This window comes from Cucurbita pepo, chromosome LG17 (assembly GCF_002806865.2).
Source record: "Cucurbita pepo subsp. pepo cultivar mu-cu-16 chromosome LG17, ASM280686v2, whole genome shotgun sequence".
NCBI lineage: Eukaryota > Viridiplantae > Streptophyta > Magnoliopsida > Cucurbitales > Cucurbitaceae > Cucurbita > Cucurbita pepo.
The window spans coordinates 6,632,563-6,649,686 of NC_036654.1; the positions used below are offsets into that span (position 1 = coordinate 6,632,563).

General features: G+C 35.0%; 3 protein-coding genes across 4 annotated transcripts; 2 read left to right on the forward strand and 1 right to left on the reverse strand.

Moving 5' to 3' along the window:
• Positions 1–464: 464 nt before the first annotated feature.
• LOC111779081 (F-box protein SKIP17-like) lies at positions 465–8,068 on the forward strand. 2 transcript variants are annotated; one of them, XM_023659140.1, is made up of 13 exons: positions 465–863; positions 1,483–1,658; positions 2,557–2,745; positions 2,824–2,934; positions 3,451–3,536; positions 3,618–3,739; positions 5,150–5,214; positions 5,317–5,386; positions 5,460–5,522; positions 5,617–5,681; positions 5,886–5,960; positions 6,633–6,897; positions 7,533–8,068. In XM_023659140.1, the coding sequence occupies exons 1-12, from the start codon at positions 531–533 to the stop codon at positions 6,844–6,846; spliced, it is 1,569 nt and encodes a 522-aa protein (XP_023514908.1). In that variant the 5' UTR covers positions 465–530; the 3' UTR covers positions 6,847–6,897; positions 7,533–8,068. The 2 variants fall into 2 exon arrangements, with proteins under 2 accessions (XP_023514908.1, XP_023514907.1); XM_023659139.1 differs by having other exon boundaries at positions 466–863; positions 7,551–8,068.
• A 1,113-nt stretch (positions 8,069–9,181) lies between these two features.
• LOC111778778 (COMPASS-like H3K4 histone methylase component WDR5B) lies at positions 9,182–12,248 on the forward strand. Its single transcript, XM_023658752.1, has 2 exons — positions 9,182–9,902; positions 11,639–12,248. Exons 1-2 carry the CDS (start codon positions 9,243–9,245, stop codon positions 11,927–11,929), a joined length of 951 nt encoding a protein of 316 aa, XP_023514520.1. The 5' UTR covers positions 9,182–9,242; the 3' UTR covers positions 11,930–12,248.
• Positions 12,249–13,017: 769 nt separating this feature from the next.
• LOC111778779 lies at positions 13,018–14,364 on the reverse strand. The gene has a single exon (XM_023658754.1). The coding sequence runs from the start codon at positions 14,189–14,191 to the stop codon at positions 13,262–13,264; it is 930 nt and encodes a 309-aa protein (XP_023514522.1). The 5' UTR covers positions 14,192–14,364; the 3' UTR covers positions 13,018–13,261.
• Between the last annotated feature and the right edge of the window lie 2,760 nt (positions 14,365–17,124).

Consider the following 17,124-nt stretch of genomic DNA (forward strand, 5'->3'; position numbering starts at 1 on the left):
AATAATTGTGAAACCAATTAAAAGTTTTAAAATAAATTTCTTTTCTAGAAATATCAATAATTAAAATTATACTTGATTTTTTTTTATCCATAAATATGTTATAATAATAATTAAAAAAAAAAGTAATTTAAGGAAAATAAAAAAATTAAAAGTACATTCAACAACTAAAGCTTACGTGGTGGCGCCAAACCTAATTATATAAAGATCTCTATTTTGTACTTTCGAAACAACAAAAAATAGGGTGTGATGTCATGTTCTAATTTTTAAAGAATTTTCTTTTTAAAATATTAATTATTTTTTCTTGTTCCCCAAAACAAAAAAAATCTTAATATTAAAATAAAATAAAATAAAGTTGAGAGCCGGTCTTTGATACTCTCACCAAAGTATTATGTTGCTTCCGTGCCACCTACTTTGTCTAATCAAATTTCGCTCCTCACACGGACACGTGGCACTCACTGGCTCGTCCGTATTCCTTCTTCTCCTTCTTCCTTCTTCCCACTCTCCTTCTCTCGTGTCCACCCGCTGCTGCTATGGATGCTCTCTTTCAAGTCCAAACCTCGCCTCCATCATCCATGGCGAAGCGCCCATGTCCATCGCAAAACCCTAGAATACCGACCTTCACTCAGATGGACCTTCTTCTCGAGGCCTTTTTAGGCCTTTCCGACTCATCTTCCATCTGTATCGACCTCTCATTCGAGAGGCTCCTCGACTCCTTGCCCTCTGACTTGGATCAGACTCGTCTCATTGATCACGCCCTCAAAATGGGCACCTTCTTGCTCGAGGCTGGCAAACGCTCCGCTCGCAAACGAGCTACCAAGCATAACTCCGTCGTTTGGGCTCTTCCTCCTGACCTCACCATCAAAGTATGTTCGTCTTTCCTTCTTGTTTGGTTTTTGAATCATTTGAAATCGGTTTGAGTTGTGTGCTGTGGATTGGGAATTGTTTGGCGCGATTGCATTTAATTTCTCGATTTTGGACATGAGTGCTACTGTTATTGAATGTTGGATTTGAAGTTTTTTTTTTAGTTTGTGGTTTTGTTGTGTCGAATGTAAAATGTGCTGAAATTCTAGTGGTTTCTGTGGAAATTTGCTCGAACTCGGAGCAAGCTTGCTGTCAGGAATGTGTTTCGAGAGTGAGATGTTAGTTTGGCGATGGATGAGAACAGAATTTTCCAGTCCTAGTTGTTTGTGTTCATAGGCAATAGCAAAGAGAGATTATGAATTTTGTAGTTCATATATTTTTGTATGGGTGTAATCGAGTGGTTAGGTTAAGACATCGAACGTACTTTCGAGTTTAGGGTATGTCCATGCTCATCTTTCCTACACTTAGAGATTGGAGATCACCATTACCAGGTTCCACCTCTTCAATTCATCATACTGTTATTAATGGTTGGTTCCATGTTGTGTTCTAATATTCATAACGGTTGATGGAAAAAATGAGGGGTTTTGCTGGAGTGCATGATGATGTACTGTGGCTTTCCAGGTTTTTTCCATGCTTGACACTCAGAGCCTATGCTATGCAATAGCTACTTGTTCAATGTTTCACAAGTGTGCAAAAGATCCTTCCTGCTATGCCAACATTGACTTAACGACAGTTTCACCAAGGGTTAATAATGCAGTGGTTTCTACTATGATTCACCGAGCTGGAAACTCCCTTCAGTAAGATATTTTCTGTGAAAAATCATCATTAAATTTCCATTATCTGAATTTAAATGTTGTAATATATACGTTGAGGATCTGAAACTGAAGAATGCATACTTGATTAAGCTCATTAGTGATATGGTCTTTGAAGTGTGTCTTTTGGCCAACATAAGTTATAATTTTGCATGAAACACCCAAATATTGCTGTGAAATCAAGCTGAACCACAATTCTCATTATGCTTACTTTCTAAGCTGAGGTAATGAATATTTCCTTCCTAATCTTGTCTGACGCACCATCTTTGTAATTTAGTGACTGGGGAAGATGGTAAATTATCCCATTTGAGGTCCGACTTTTAATGTTAGTTTGCTTTATTTACCAACCATGTGTATTCTATACGCCTGCTAAGGCATATGAATTAAGTTCATTGAACATCAACTGCATCTGTAATTCTTTTTACCTTTTGTAGTGTCAGTCATCCTTCAATGAACAGTCAGTCCTTGTAATCAACTCCTTTGGCTGGAAAGGGTGGTTTTTGTGGCAGGCAGGAGTTCGTGCTATTTTGTGGGGGGTTTTTGGGGCGATTGAAATTATCAAATCTTTACAGGTTGAGATAGTTCTTATAGTTTGGTCCCATGTTATATTTTGCGTTTCTCTTTGGTCCTTTGCTTCCAGGTCTTTTTGTAACTATCTGCTAGGTCTTATTTTACTTTGTTGGAGCCTATTTTTGTAGTTTAGCTCCCTTTTGGTGGTTTTTTTTTGGTATGCCAGTGTATTCTTTCATTTTTTTCTCAACAAAAACTTGGTTTTTCATTAAAAAAATCCTTTTACCCTCTAGTAGGAACACTTAGGATTGCATAATCTATATTTTCTGCGCTTTGTTTAACTTGGCTATTCTGTTCCCCTCAACAATTTCAGATCTCTTAAGCTTGGTATAGTTCCTGGCCCAACGGCACCCCTTGGATCTTGCCAACCTTTGGTTTTCAGGAACTCTGTAGATGTTACCAGCTTCTCATGGAATGACAAAAGATCCAGACAAGGGAAGGAGTCATCAGTGCTCACAAGATCCTGCTTAAGCCCTTTGGGAGGGGGCAGTAGTTCTCCTGGGTATGGACTTACTTTTTAAGTTGAGAATGTGCTCATTGTGAAATAGGAGTTATGTTTCTGATCTGTTAAATTCTACAGGAAGCTCTTAAGAACATTGCATCTTTACAATATTGAAAGAATGGATAGTCAATCACTTCGTGCTGCATTATGTGCTTGCCCGTCTCTCCTTGATCTGGAAATCGTAGGCCTGTAAGTTTCTTTAGTTGACTGATTTTGTGGCATTTTAATAGTTTAAACTGGAGCATGATATTTTTTTTAAAAAATGATGATACTAGTGAACTGTGATTCGGATTCAATCGTTTGTGAAAATCCAGAACTAAGATTTATTCAATCATTTTTCTGACACGTCTCACCTTTCTCATGACATCACTGATTCACCATTTTCGTTCTTGTCATTTTCCAATAATCAATCGCTCCTTTATTAATTCCCCCCGATGAGCTCTTTCTGTTTTTTCAATAAACAAATATAGCAATATCATTTGACCTCTCTCAGTGTATGGTGTTTTTAACTGGATGATAGTATTTTTTTCCCCTTCCTATGATTTAGTGTTCAGTTTTGTTTCTTATATAAAAGATCTAATGTTCAGTTAAGGATATGATAAATGTTAACAGGTTTTGAAGGAAATGCTCTCTTTGAAAATTAAATTCATTATCTTCTTTTTGTTTATATATCGTAGTTAATAATCCACATCCTTCATTGAACAGTCATGTGGAGTTGAGGCAGACATTGATGTCTGTTATTGAAAACTGCCGAGCAATAGAGCGTTTGTTCTTTGAATCCTCAAAAACAGGTTTAATATTTTCCTCATTTGATATCCTCTTTTCAGTCTTTCTAGTCATCTACTTATTCATCGCTAATTTGGAAATTACAGGCAGAGATGACAGCTTGAAATCACCGACATGTGCTGATCTAGTCCACAGCTGTCCTCGTTTAGTGTCTTTAGCTCTTAGAGGATTTAAACTCCATGATGATAAAGTTGGCAAACTTGTTAAGGTATTCTCTGCAGTTACAAGGAACTTTGTGATGCACGCACAATCATTTCTCTTGCTGATTTTAGATTCTTATATAATATCTAAGAACTTAACTATTCTATGCCTGATTATTCTAAATTTTAGGACATTGTCTTTGAGGTACGCCATGTCTAACATTAATTTTTTTTTTTTAAGAAAAAACACTTGAATATTCTAAATAAGCTATTTTACTCTTCATTTACCTACTAGTTTTTTTTTTCCTCGGATATTTGCTTTGCAATTTACTTGTAGTTCTGAGTCCTGACAATGACTTATAGTATTTTTGCTTGCTTGTACCCACTTATTTGATACTTATCATACTTGGACTTATGTTCTATTGTTGGTGGATTCTTCAACTAGACATTCTATTTTTTCGTTTTCTTACTTGGACGAATGTTCTAGTTTGGGGGCTGTGAAAGAGAAAAACACCTTGAATGGCGAGAGAAAGACATTATCCTTTACTTTCAATTAAAAATGAATACTCATCTAAGAATAAAAATTCTCATGTTCAGATCTTTAAAAATGTTAGAAATATCTTGTTCAGATCTTTTATTTCTCCTCATTTATTTAATCCTTTTTCACTATATCGATGAGAATTCTTTCTTTCTTGAAAAATGGAAGGAACAAAGATAAGGTTTTACATGTTTTATGTTGTGTCCAATCTGTTGTGTGTATTTGTGTCAATGCTTTTGGATCGTACTAGTACAGTATTAGGGGGCCATGAGGGTTTGAAATGATTGAACTCTTTTCTTTCATGTTAGTCTTATGATTAGATTATTGCTTTTTAATACTTGATTCTGCATTGTTTGATGATTACATTATAAAAATGGTCCCGAGTCTTCAATCAAAGAATTGGAGAAGATTTTTTTTTATTTTTTTTTTAATAAATTAAAGGCAATGGTAAGAAGATCGTTAAAAAACTAGACCTTTTTAAAAAAATATTTTTATAGGAAATGGAATTTGAAAACAAAAATATGGTTTTGATCATCTGAATTGTTTTGACTAAGAATGCTCCAGTCAGGGTAGAGTGCACAATGGGGAAACCTTCTTTGAAGTTTGAACTCTACTTTAGGTGCCTAGCTGATATTGAGCAAAGACTCAAAAGGAAAACTTTCACCTTCTTAGGAACTCTAGCTCAAATTTCCTTAGTTAAACATGGACCAGAGGACCCCTGTTCCTCACAAAGCTTGGCCTATGGAAACTAATTCAAGAAAACAGCACTTCCTTCAAAATCCCAATAGGTAGTTGGAATGGCTGATTTGCTCGTGTAGATTGGTTTTTTCATGATCTCTTTGGCCATTGTTGGTGGTGGTTGACTCAAATACTCTTGTTTTGTGTAATTTCATGGAGGTTTTAATCTCAATAAACTTATTTCTTTGAAAACTTTGTCCAGGGACTTCGAAAGCTGAAATATGCTGACTTTTCAACGTCTTACTCAATTACCGGAAGCTTTCTTGGGTAACTGTTCTCTTTGGTTGTTTTCTTTGTTATTCCTATTGATATACCATAATAATGTTTTGATGCTTCGGATAACTAAAAGGACCGTCTATGTTTCCTCAGGAACCTTGGCAACAGTGGTGGTAATTTATTGGAGGTCTTGATTTTAAGAGATTGTATGCATCTCAAAGAGGTCATGATCATTTATTATTTTGATACCTCATTTCTCGAACATTGCTGTAAGCCTTTGATTTTTTCATATGCAGGTGGAAGTTGCTCGTTTCATGACATCATTACTTGCTGGAGATTTCAAGTTTCTTCGACATCTAGTGAGTAGATGGAAATTGACAATTATTTTCTTCTGAGTATCTAGTATGGTTCAGAATGATATTTAATTGAATAATTACGATATTCATGAAACAGGATATATCCAATAGGGAAGGGTTGGCATCTGAGGGTGATTGGTACGAGAGATGCTACAATTCAAGGTGATATTTCATTGAAAAAATCTTACTATAATGCTCAATATTTGCTTGGATATTCCCAGAAAGTTCAACTTTCATACCTCTTTTTGGTTGTTTTTTAAACTAATTATTTATCTTCATCCTCTTAATTAAGAAAAAGTAGGTCTAAGTATCTGCAGAACTTTGAGATTCCATCAACTAATTTTTATTGACTATTTTAATGGACAGGATCATTCCAATTGAGCAAGTAATGAAGGAAAGGCCTGATGTATGCTTGCTGGCTGATTTTCCATCAGAAGGAAGGTAATCACTGGTTAGGATGTATATAGACTCAGTGGAATTGGGTTAAGGCAGATTTTGTTAATGTTTTGGTAGAGAGATGAGTTTCTACTATTTACCAACTTTTTTGTTTTAATTATTTTAAACAAAGAACAGACTTTTCAATTTCGAAGAAAGGAAACAAAAATTGTTCAGGATACAATCCCCCATTCGGGAAGAAAGAAACCAGAAAATGAAACTGACGAGAAAATGAATTCAAGCCAAAGAAGACATATATCGTCAAAAGCATTATTATCAAACAAAGAACACAAATAAGAAGATTTAAAGCTTGGCCGAAACAAAATTCTCCCTCCAAGAAAAGAGTTTCTAGATTTCAGAATAGTTTTGGACAGGCTTCTGGGTTTCATAGAGATGGATTTAATGATTTGAGCAGCTAAGTCTTACTGATACATATAAAAGTATAGCAGACTATGGAAGGAAATAGTATTTGGAGAGAACAAAACCCTATAAATGCGTAAGAAATCGTTGTAATTTTCCTCTTCCCATGTTAATATGAATCAACATTTCTTTTTTCATAATTTTCTTATAATATTTTTGCTCCTATGGTCTCTCCTACAGGAATTTGTGGTTGACATCCTTAAAGCATTTCTAACCGTGTATTTTCCTTTTTTGTTTTGCATTGGGATCTCTTTGCAGTTACTTTGAAATTGAGCAGATGCTGGAAAGTGAAATAAACAGTGATGTTAGTCTGCCATCACAGCTGAGCGATCACACATCTGATTCAATGTTTATGAGCTCTTCAGAAGGCAGCTATAACAGCGATCAAGGTAGCGGCAATGAGGATGGTCGAGAGGCCAGCTACGTAATATATGAGGAGAGCTCAGATGAGGTGGATTTTCTTATCCTGTAGGAGGAGAAGTTTTAAGCAAGAGCTGGTAGTTGCAGCAACCAAATGAATTCGGTAAAGACACCCTCTCTTCCACCCAAATACACAGACACACACTTGAATATAAGTATAGTAGGATTATATTTTTCCAAAATGCATCCAAAAGTCTAGTTTGCGATTGGGTCGCAGTGAACATATTAGTCAAAGTGATACTGAACTGCTGACAAACTTTTGAACTTTGTCTGCTTTCCTCTTCACCATAAAAGCAATGAAAACTACCAGCCATTTTATCATTACCTGTTGGAATTTGCAAAAGCAAGCCACAGATGGGTGACTAACACTCATTCTCAATTGTAATTGGAATATTATTCAGCTGTGAAATTGATGCCACATGCAAACAAACAAAAACACATAGGTGCACGCCCACGTGCACACACAAAGTAGAAGAGAAAGGAATGATAGAGAAGGGATAGGAACCCATGTTTCCAACCCAAAACTCAACACACACACACACACACACACACACACACACACATATATATATATATAGAAATATGAATAGGAAAATGTTAAGATATATTATTAGGCAACGGTATTAACATTTGTGTCTACACGAAATCATAAAAGTCACAGGAAATATTTGAATCTTTTTCAAGTTTATCATCTAACCTTCTTTTCTTGAAATGTTCGCTAAAGATACTTAGCATCAGTGGTGGTTTTCCTTGTAGGGAGGATGCTTCGACGCATTACAATATGTGGTAGGCATTGGGTGCCGGCATGAGTGATTTGATGCTTCGATTTACCGAAGATTGGACCAGTAGCCTGGTTGACTTGACATCCCCATTTAAGTACTGAGATACAACCAAAAGCTATATCGAGGTAGCATCCTTCCTTACAACCCTTTCTTTAGAAGAGGAAATACAAAAATAAGAGTAGAGAAGAGTGGAGATTTAGTAGCCCCTATCCCCTTCCCTCGTTATTATATCGTAGATGATCATTCGCATCGTTATCGTCGTTTCATACAGAGCTCTAGATCCTGATGATGTTAATCTGCCATGAATGTAAATTTTGTCATACCTGCTTTTGTAGCGCATTTGTATTCTGATCCAACTGAATAGGAGTTGGAAGTTACTCGTCTAATTGAATAGCATTTTGTATGAATCAGCAATTCAAATTATAGCCATTGTCTGATGAGTGCAGTTATTGGCCTCCTTGTATCCTTTGGTTTAAGCAAATCTTGGTAAGATGGTTGCTGGCTGAGCCTTTTTCCTCTCTCTTCCCTTTCTTGATTGGCACCTTCATTTCGCCCAATTATGACTGAAAATAGGGAATTTCTTGGTTGATTAATTACTTAAATCTCACTCTATATGGATCATTCTTGTGATTTTAACTTCTGACTTGCAATGAAAGAGAGCGGTTTAACCTCTCTAAATGTAGACGAGTGGTGTAATTACACGGTTAATCGTGTACTTAAGATTTTTTACTATTGAGTTATGTTCATGTTGGCATTATTGGATAAACTGTGCGAATGAATTTTAATGTTACTGTTATTTTGTACTACCTGCTTGATTTTGTTTGTGATTAAATTTGAGTATTTTTATGACTGAGTTTAATTTTTTTTTTTTTTTTTTTGTGATTCTAAGCATTTAGCTAACGACCGTATATGTATTTATAAAAGATAACTAACGAGATATCAATAAATTTTTTCGAGGATTCGAAAATAGCTAACCGTTTGGAATATAAAACCATGCTTGAAATCAATCTCTATAAATGTCAAAATTAGGTTCGTTTTTAGCTTTTCTCACCATTTTTTTACTACAATTTTCATCTTTATTTTATTTTTTGCTAAAAATTATTTTTTAAAAAAACTATATATTTTTTTGTTTTCGAAACTATCTTGGTTTTTGAAAACATTAATAAAAAGTAAATAACAAAATAGAACTCAAAAAAAAAAAAAAAAACTAAATTTAGTTTAAATAATTGTAAAAAAAAGTTTGAATTGATTAAAGCATGTATTATGAAATTAAAGGTTAAAATATCTGTTTAAATAATTAAAAAAAAGAAAAACTTTTTAACTGATTAAAGTATGTATTTTAAAATTATTGGTTAAAATATCCCTTCGAGAAACTGATTTATTTACCATAAATTTTATTTGGTTTAAAAGTTTATTTGAATTTTAGTCCAATTTAAAACTATTTTTTAATTTTAAAAAATTATCTTAGTTTTAAAAAAAATTGGGCTAGAAAGTAAATAAAAAAGAAAAATAACTCACAAATTCATAAATAAATAAAAAATATATATATTTATCATTATAAAAAGTATAAATAGAAGGAGGAGGGTCAGAGGTTAAAAATTAGACTTAAAAAAACCATACAAATAGTGCCGAGATTTTGCAGCAACTTGCTCGCCGACTCTCTTCCATGGCAAGCGGCGGCGGGAATCAACAGCAACCGTACAAACCATACCGGCATCTGAAAACCTTGACGGCACACACACGCGCCGTCTCCTGTGTCAAATTCTCCAACGATGGAACTCTCTTAGCTTCCGCCTCTCTCGACAAAACCCTAATCATCTGGTCCTCCTCCTCCCTCACCCTTCGCCACCGCCTCGTTGGCCACTCCGAAGGCATCTCTGATCTCGCCTGGTCTTCCGATTCCCATTACATTTGCTCCGCCTCCGACGATCGCACTCTCCGCATTTGGGACGCCCGTTCTTCCACCGGCGAGTGCGTCAAAACCCTACGAGGTCATTCCGATTTTGTATTCTGCGTCAATTTCAATCCTCAATCTAATTTCATTGTTTCGGGTTCCTTTGATGAGACGATTCGGATTTGGGAGGTGAAGACGGGCAAGTGCCTTCATGTTATAAGGGCTCACTCTATGCCTGTTACTTCTGTTCATTTTAATCGTGATGGTTCGCTTATTGTTTCTGGTAGTCATGATGGTTCCTGTAAGATTTGGGACGCTTCTACTGGGACGTGCTTGAAGACTCTAATTGATGATAAGGTCCCTGCTGTATCGTTTGCTAAGTTCTCGCCCAATGGCAAGTTTATACTTGTTGCTACTCTCAATGATACCCTTGTAAGTTTTCAGACTGAGGTCTTTTGCTTATTGGCTTTTAGTTTTTTGAGTTTTGAAATTGATTTCTTGATGATATGATGCTGGTTGGCTGTTGATTATTGAAACCATTGAGATTGCTGGAAATATCGCAATGCTATTTTCAGAATGGAATTTTGTAAGGAAAGAGGAAACTGCGAGCTAATCTTGTTGAGGGTATAAGTACCATGTTGGCTAATTAGGAGGAAGATCGTGGGTTTCTAATTAGGAGGAAGATCGTGGGTTTCTAATTAGGAGGAAGATCGTGGGTTTCTAATTAGGAGGAAGATCGTGGGTTTCTAATTAGGAGGAAGATCATGGGTTTATAATTAAAGAACATTATCTGCTGGTACGAGGTCTTTAGGAGGAAGATCATGAGTTTATAAGGAAGGATCACTATCTCCATTGGTACGAGGTCTTTTGGGGAAACCGTTAGAGCTTATGCTCAAAGTGGACAATACCATACGATTGTGAAGGTTCGTGATTTCCAACGAATGTGAGGGATTTTCTGGATCATAAACGTCCCTACTGTTTTTTCCATCTAGAATAAGAATGTGCTATCAATTCATGCTCGCACGGTCTTCTCGTTTACCTATTTTTCCTTTTACTTTGCTCCTTCAAAACAACTGTCCTACTCTGAAACTAGCTTAAGCCCCAAATCACCCACCAAATTATTCAAGATATTTCATTTCCTAATGCCTGCCCACCCCTTTGGCATTATCCGATAATCCACATTTGGAGAAGAAAACTGAAGGCATTTGCAGGAAACCCTTATTTGAATACCGAAGGATGAACCTTTTTGGGCTGTTTAAGTTTCTAGCAATGGTGCACTACCAGTCTTCTTAATGTTTCTAACTTCTTAGTGAAATTAGATGAAGATTGATTTCTTTAATTTTATACTTAACGAAATTTAGATGAGGATTGATTAAATATGTATTGTGGTGTGGTTTCTTAAACCAGTTGAGTCATATGGTGACATTCCAGGATCAGGGGTTTTAACTTAGCACAGACAAAGTTTGGAATGATTAATCCCGTTGTATCCTTGATTACATTCCAATCGATTAAAAGCATAGGATATTGAGCTTCAGGACATTTGAAAATCCTGAATTATTAAGATTCTGAAATTATTCCGAACTGCTTATTATATTATGTCTGCAGGATATAAGAACATTAAAATTTATGGGCAATTTTTGGAATATATAGATCTTGTCAACTCCACAAAATTTAGCGTAATCGTCTATAGTCAATTTGAAGATTTCCAGTTCTTGTCTTCTTAATTTGTGCTACAAGTCTATGAACTATGTGCAGTATGTAGCTCCAACTTGTCTGGTTTTTTTACGAGAAAGTCAGCCTTCATTGAGATAAAATGAATGAATAGAAGAACAACCTCGAGTAACTTGCTCGAGTATGATAATGTCTGAAGGATTGGCTTTTTCTCAAGTATAAGAAGAACAAGCTCGAGTATTTAGTTTTGGTGACTAAAAACCAACTAAGTTCACCTACTTAGAATTTTTTATTTAGAATGTTCTGTTGGCTAGATCAAATTTAGTCCTTTCCAACTTGGTAATCAAAAACTACGGAATTTTGTTGGAGAGAAGTAGCAATTGTGATTTTGTATTCACATGATTAACTGCAGCTTTATACCGGTAGTTGACACAATTAATTTATAGCTTTTGTGATGCACACTTCTTTTAACTTATATTTTGTATTTGGGGTTGCAGAAGCTATGGAACTACTCAGCTGGGAAGTTTTTGAAGATATATACGGGACACGTGAATAGAGTCCATTGCATCGTGTCCACGTTTTCTGTCACGAATGGAAAATACATCGTCAGTGGATCGGAGGATAAATGTGTGTACATATGGGATCTACAGCAGAAAACCATGATTCAGAAACTTGAAGGCCACACTGATGTTGTCATTTCTGTATCCTGTCACCCAACTGAGAACAAGATTGCATCTGCAGGACTTGATGGGGATAGATCAGTGAGGGTGTGGGTTCAAGATTCATGACACGCTGATCGTTCGACATCTTTACATCGTTAACCAGAGGCAAGTTAAGGAAACAAGACCTGAGGAGAAGCTGTACAATCTGCAATGATTTCTGAATAATGTTTTCTACGGATACGGTGCAACCAGGCATTGTGAATCGATTTCTCTGGCAGTTGTATATATGAACGCAGGTACGGAGTGTCGTTATCTTTTTTCCTGTGACAATTGATCCCTTAACATAGAGTAATTGTATTCTTAAATGTGGAACTGGGAATCTGATTATATTTGGTGAGGAAATGGAATGAGTTTTCACTAGAGATAGTAAAATAGTTTTCAATAATTCTTAGCTCAACATCAGACATAGCAATTCTCTTCTTTGGCATCGTTTGTGCTTTTTTAGAGAAAATTACAAACTGGGAATGGTAAAGCACACTTTATGTATCACAATTATGTAGATGCTTTAGCATGTGGTCTTTAAGTTTGTTTGAACTTTTAGGTGAGCCTGATAAGAAAAAATGATTCTTGATGTCTCCTCGGTTCGGGTTTTGGTAGAGCACGGGTGCCCCTAGATTAGTAGGGTATGGCTCCGATGAGTTGATTTACAACAAATCTAGACGTTCAGAGTTTTTTTTCCGCTCTTTCTTTGGAGACTTCCACACACACTAACAAATGGTGAATTACAGCCCTCCAATTGACGTGAAGGTCTACCCTCATCGAGCTCTCTCTTTGTAGGGAGGTCAACGGTAATGTATCACTCTAGCTTAACGAGTGTACTTTGGAGAATCCAACTACAGGAAAATTAAGAACGCAGAGCTTCTCTCTCTTTTTTGCTCGTTTTTTTATGTCTTAAGAATGAGTGATTGTTCTTGCACTTCACGCTCTGTGTTCTTTACATCTTTTGGTCCGTCTAACCGGCGCATCTTTTTTTGGAGAAGTAAAGCGCCCGCTCGCTCAAAATCTATTCCTTTCAGTTATGTATCACACTCATTTTCTATATTAGAATAGAATTTATTTGATCCAACAAAACTTATTTATCAACGATTTGAGATCCCACGAGAAAAAAGAAAAAGTGGAATGTAGCTTAGGATGTTGTGCAATTGATAAACAAATGAGAACAAAGGCAAAGGTAGATTTCTATATCATGTGTCGAAAAATAAATAAAATAAAATAAAATACCTTTTGAACTCCAAAAGAAAGAAAAATTAAAGCTAAATTAAGCACAAGTCAATAGTAATTGAGGTTGGTTCGAATCTTTATAAGAAAAAATTAACGCTTTGTTTAATTTTCTTAATTTAATAGTGATTTTGATTCTCCATGAATTTTAAAAAAGAAAAAAAAAACTATTTTATCTATTCATTCGTTCTTCCAAGCATATAACATCAAGGAGAAATCCAAACCCTGCAACTTCGAATCTTTACTCTGTTGACAGTAAGAAGAAGTAGTAGAAGAAGAAGAAGAATCAAAACTGGATTGGCTATGGCTTCCACTGCTCTTATGCGTTTGAAACATGAACACAGCACTACTCATGGCGGAGCTTCCAAAGAGCCAATTATGAACATCCCACATCACCTGCACCGGAATTCCGTCCACCACAATTGTATGATTACCTCTGAACTTCCATTTCAGCCTCTTGATCTGCATCGCCGTCTTGCTGTCGATTCGAATCACCAAACTCGGTTCCTTCAATCCTCCACTAGTATCGCATTCGATCCACAGATTGTGCGTTTCTCCTTTCTCGCTGAATTGAGCCTTCGCGTAGTACGATTTCTTCCCAAACACGTGCTCTCTCCTCGCCACAAACACCGCCGCCGTGGCCGTGGTAGTGGAGACGCCGGTGATCTTCTTCGAAGCTTCCGTCGGTAAATCACCGACGAGAAATACGAGCTCTCGATCGAACACCACAGCAACGAAGAATCCTTCCTCCGGCTCCGGTCCGCAGCCGAATTTAGCGCTTGTTAAATCCCAGTATATCTCCATTTTATTGAAATCAACGTCAACGATCTTCGATCCTCTCTTTTTGGAGAACAGCCACGGCTTAATTTCTACCTTACAGAGGCATTGATTAGCAGAGTTTTCGATTTGAAGCGAGAGACCTTGTCCCATCAAATGCTTGGTCCATGTTAGAACGATGAAGCTCAATCGGCCGCGTAACTTGCACTGGTAGACGCATGTGACTAGGTTTTGAGCAGCTTTACTGATACTCGAAGACGACGAAGAAGAAGACGACGAAGAATCCGCAATTTGGACGCCATTTTCGCCGAAACAAGAAGGAAAATCCTTCATAATAGCAAAAAATCCTTCGATTATTCAAAATGCACACACACTTCGTGATCAAATCGGAGATGAAATCAACTGAAATTGATGAAGACAATCTGATTTGGGGTTTCCGCCATGAGAGAAAGAGAGTACGAAATTGGGAATTTGGGGGTAAAACACAGATTTATACGAAGTGAAAGGCAAATGGAATGAATTTATTATTTATTTATTAATTATTATTATTTTTGGGGATTAAGAGAATAATTAATGGAATGATTATGGGCATTCTTTTACTGACATTAACACATGAAATTTCAAACCTTCAAAATCACTGCTTCAAAGCGTGCCTAACAACTCATAAATTACTATTTCTTTCCATATATATATATATACAAATAATTCTGACATTTTCTATCTTCATCGCGACCATTAAACGAAGAACAGACGAATGAATAGAAAAAAAAAAAATATTTATCTGTTACCTAAACATGTTTGTATTTAAATCTAAAGTTTTATTATCCAATAATTTATAAAAAAAAAAACTGTACGTTGAGAATTATTGGTAGAGAGTCTGTCGGCTAATTAAGAAAATGATCATGAGTTTATAAGTAAGGAATACATCTTTATTGCTACGAAGGCAAAGTCATGACATTATATACTCAAAGTGATAATATCATATTATTAGGATCGCATAACAACGGCACACACTCGTTCTAGATGAACACAAAGAACATGATAGAGACAATGCAACAGAATATTGGCTAAAGGATTTGTATTGATGACTACAAATATGTACACTAACAGACAATGCAGAGAAGAACATGTACACTAACAAACAATGCAGAGAAGAACATTGGCTGAAGGATTTGTACACTCAGACAATGCAGAGAATATAGCCAGTACTATATGATTTACTTTACTATATATAGCTTTACCAAATATAACCATCTACCATATAATATAACTTTCTAATATACATATACTTATTTACTATTTATGACAATTCACGCTATTTACCACTTTAGTATAGCTTTACTATCTATAACAGTTGGCTAGGTTATAAATAATCAGCAGGCTACATAACCTAACCCATATAATTGCAGATGGTCGTGGTTCTTGATATTGTGTGTATGGTTGGTCGTGGTTCTTGATATTGTGTGCATGGTTCGATGGTATTTTTGTAATTAAGCATCACTCAAATGTATCTGTTTCGAGTGCATTACAGGTAGACTACTCTTGAAAATCTTCCTCTACATTCTTTTCCACTCGACCTAAATAATATCCATATATTTTTTTTACTTATTATTTTTATTTTGGAAAATAAATAATTTAGAATATTTTAAAAAAATCATTTTCCCACCATTTGAAGTTTTAATAATATGCCATTAGATGTAGTGATTTCTATGGTTTCCCAAAAAAAAAANATAAAAAAAAAAAAAAAAAAAAAAAAAAAAAAAAAAAAAAAAAAAAAACATAATTGACTTTTTGTCCATTTTTTTAAATTTTAAAAATTAATTAGTGACTATATAAATAAATAAATAAATATATATATATATATATATATATATATATATATATATATATATATATATATTTATTTATATATTTTTTTTAATGAGTTGTTGAGAGATAAAATAAATGAAATGGGCAACATAAGTCAGCATGGTAAGTCCCATGTCTGGTGGTCCTTGAATGAGCCAAGTCTAAGCCACTAGTGGGGGCGACTCCACCTAATTAGCTTGCCTCATTAAATTCCGTTGTATGATAGAACTTGGTCATGTATCAATGCGACTAGACGTGATTCATTAAAATTTTGGATTGAGTTAGTTAGATTTTTAAAATATCGAAAGTCCAGTTCAATTTATGTGTTGATATTTTTTTAGTCGGATCAATTGAACTAACCCGAAAATAGGGTTAAAATCTAACCCTACTTTTTTTAAAAAAATTAAGAATATTTAATGTTTGTAACCGATGTTAGTAATGTATTGTGACCTGTAAATAATTGACATCTGAACTCTATGAGATTTTATTTATTAATATAACATAATAAATAAGGTTGGATTTGGCTGGATTGATTGCTCGAGTCACGATTTCATGGCTAAAACATAAGAAAACAAATCTACATATGGCTACTCGAAACACGAAGGAGACATATTTCCGACCATAATTGATGAACATTAAATTTTGAAATCAAATCACATACTGAGCGACCTATGTCTTTGAGGGACAACAGTGTAATAATTCTTTAAGCGTACTTTGTCATAAACTTAAAAATTAAACATTTTATTTTTAATTTTCAACTTCATGACAGTAAATTCTTCACCTATTCAATTTTTTTTAAAAGAAAATTAAATTTTGTATTTTATAAATTTACGAATTTTTTAATAAAATATCAAATAAATTAGTGACCTATTCATCACAAAATCGAAAAATTCAGTGATCTATTTAAATAGAGACTGAAACTTTCAAATACTAAATTTATAATTTAAAATTTTGGTTCGTAGATTTTTGCGTAATACCTCTCTAAGAGCCGAACTTGGCTATGATACCATTTCTCCCTACTCGATAGTTATATGCTGTAAGCCGTTGTTGTTGCCTTTTTGCTTGCATCACATATAACACAAATTTTATTGTCTCAAATCTTGCTTTCAAAATCTGTCTGCTCCGGTTTTCTAAAACTTTCTTCTTGGACCGGGGTCAGAGGCTCGAGCATACGTCGCTTGGCCGTAGGCAACACAAGAATGAATTGGTTTAACTCACTCTCGATATACCGATCATTTTTTAAAAAAATTATGAAGAAAAAAATTAAAAAAAATTAATTTTGGGAATTGTTGAATCTTTTAACAACATCTCTCATAAAGTTATGAACACACTTGAAATTCAAGAAAGTTTTTCCATCATTCACATTCATGAACATCCCCATTTTCTTCCAATTCAAGCAACACTCTCTTTTTCAATAA

Excerpts from the sequence above, each read along its gene's own strand:
- LOC111779081 (XM_023659140.1), top strand. The coding sequence starts at position 531 with ATGGATGCTCTCTTTCAAGTCCAAACCTCGCCTCCATCATCCATGGCG. Across the intron at positions 2,935-3,450 it reads GATCTGGAAATCGTAGGCCT|TCATGTGGAGTTGAGGCAGA; the intron begins GTAAGTTTCTTT and ends TTCATTGAACAG. Across the intron at positions 3,537-3,617 it reads CTTTGAATCCTCAAAAACAG|GCAGAGATGACAGCTTGAAA; the intron begins GTTTAATATTTT and ends TGGAAATTACAG.
- LOC111778778 (XM_023658752.1), top strand. The coding sequence starts at position 9,243 with ATGGCAAGCGGCGGCGGGAATCAACAGCAACCGTACAAACCATACCGG. Across the intron at positions 9,903-11,638 it reads CTACTCTCAATGATACCCTT|AAGCTATGGAACTACTCAGC; the intron begins GTAAGTTTTCAG and ends TTGGGGTTGCAG.
- LOC111778779 (XM_023658754.1), bottom strand. The coding sequence starts at position 14,191 with ATGAAGGATTTTCCTTCTTGTTTCGGCGAAAATGGCGTCCAAATTGCG.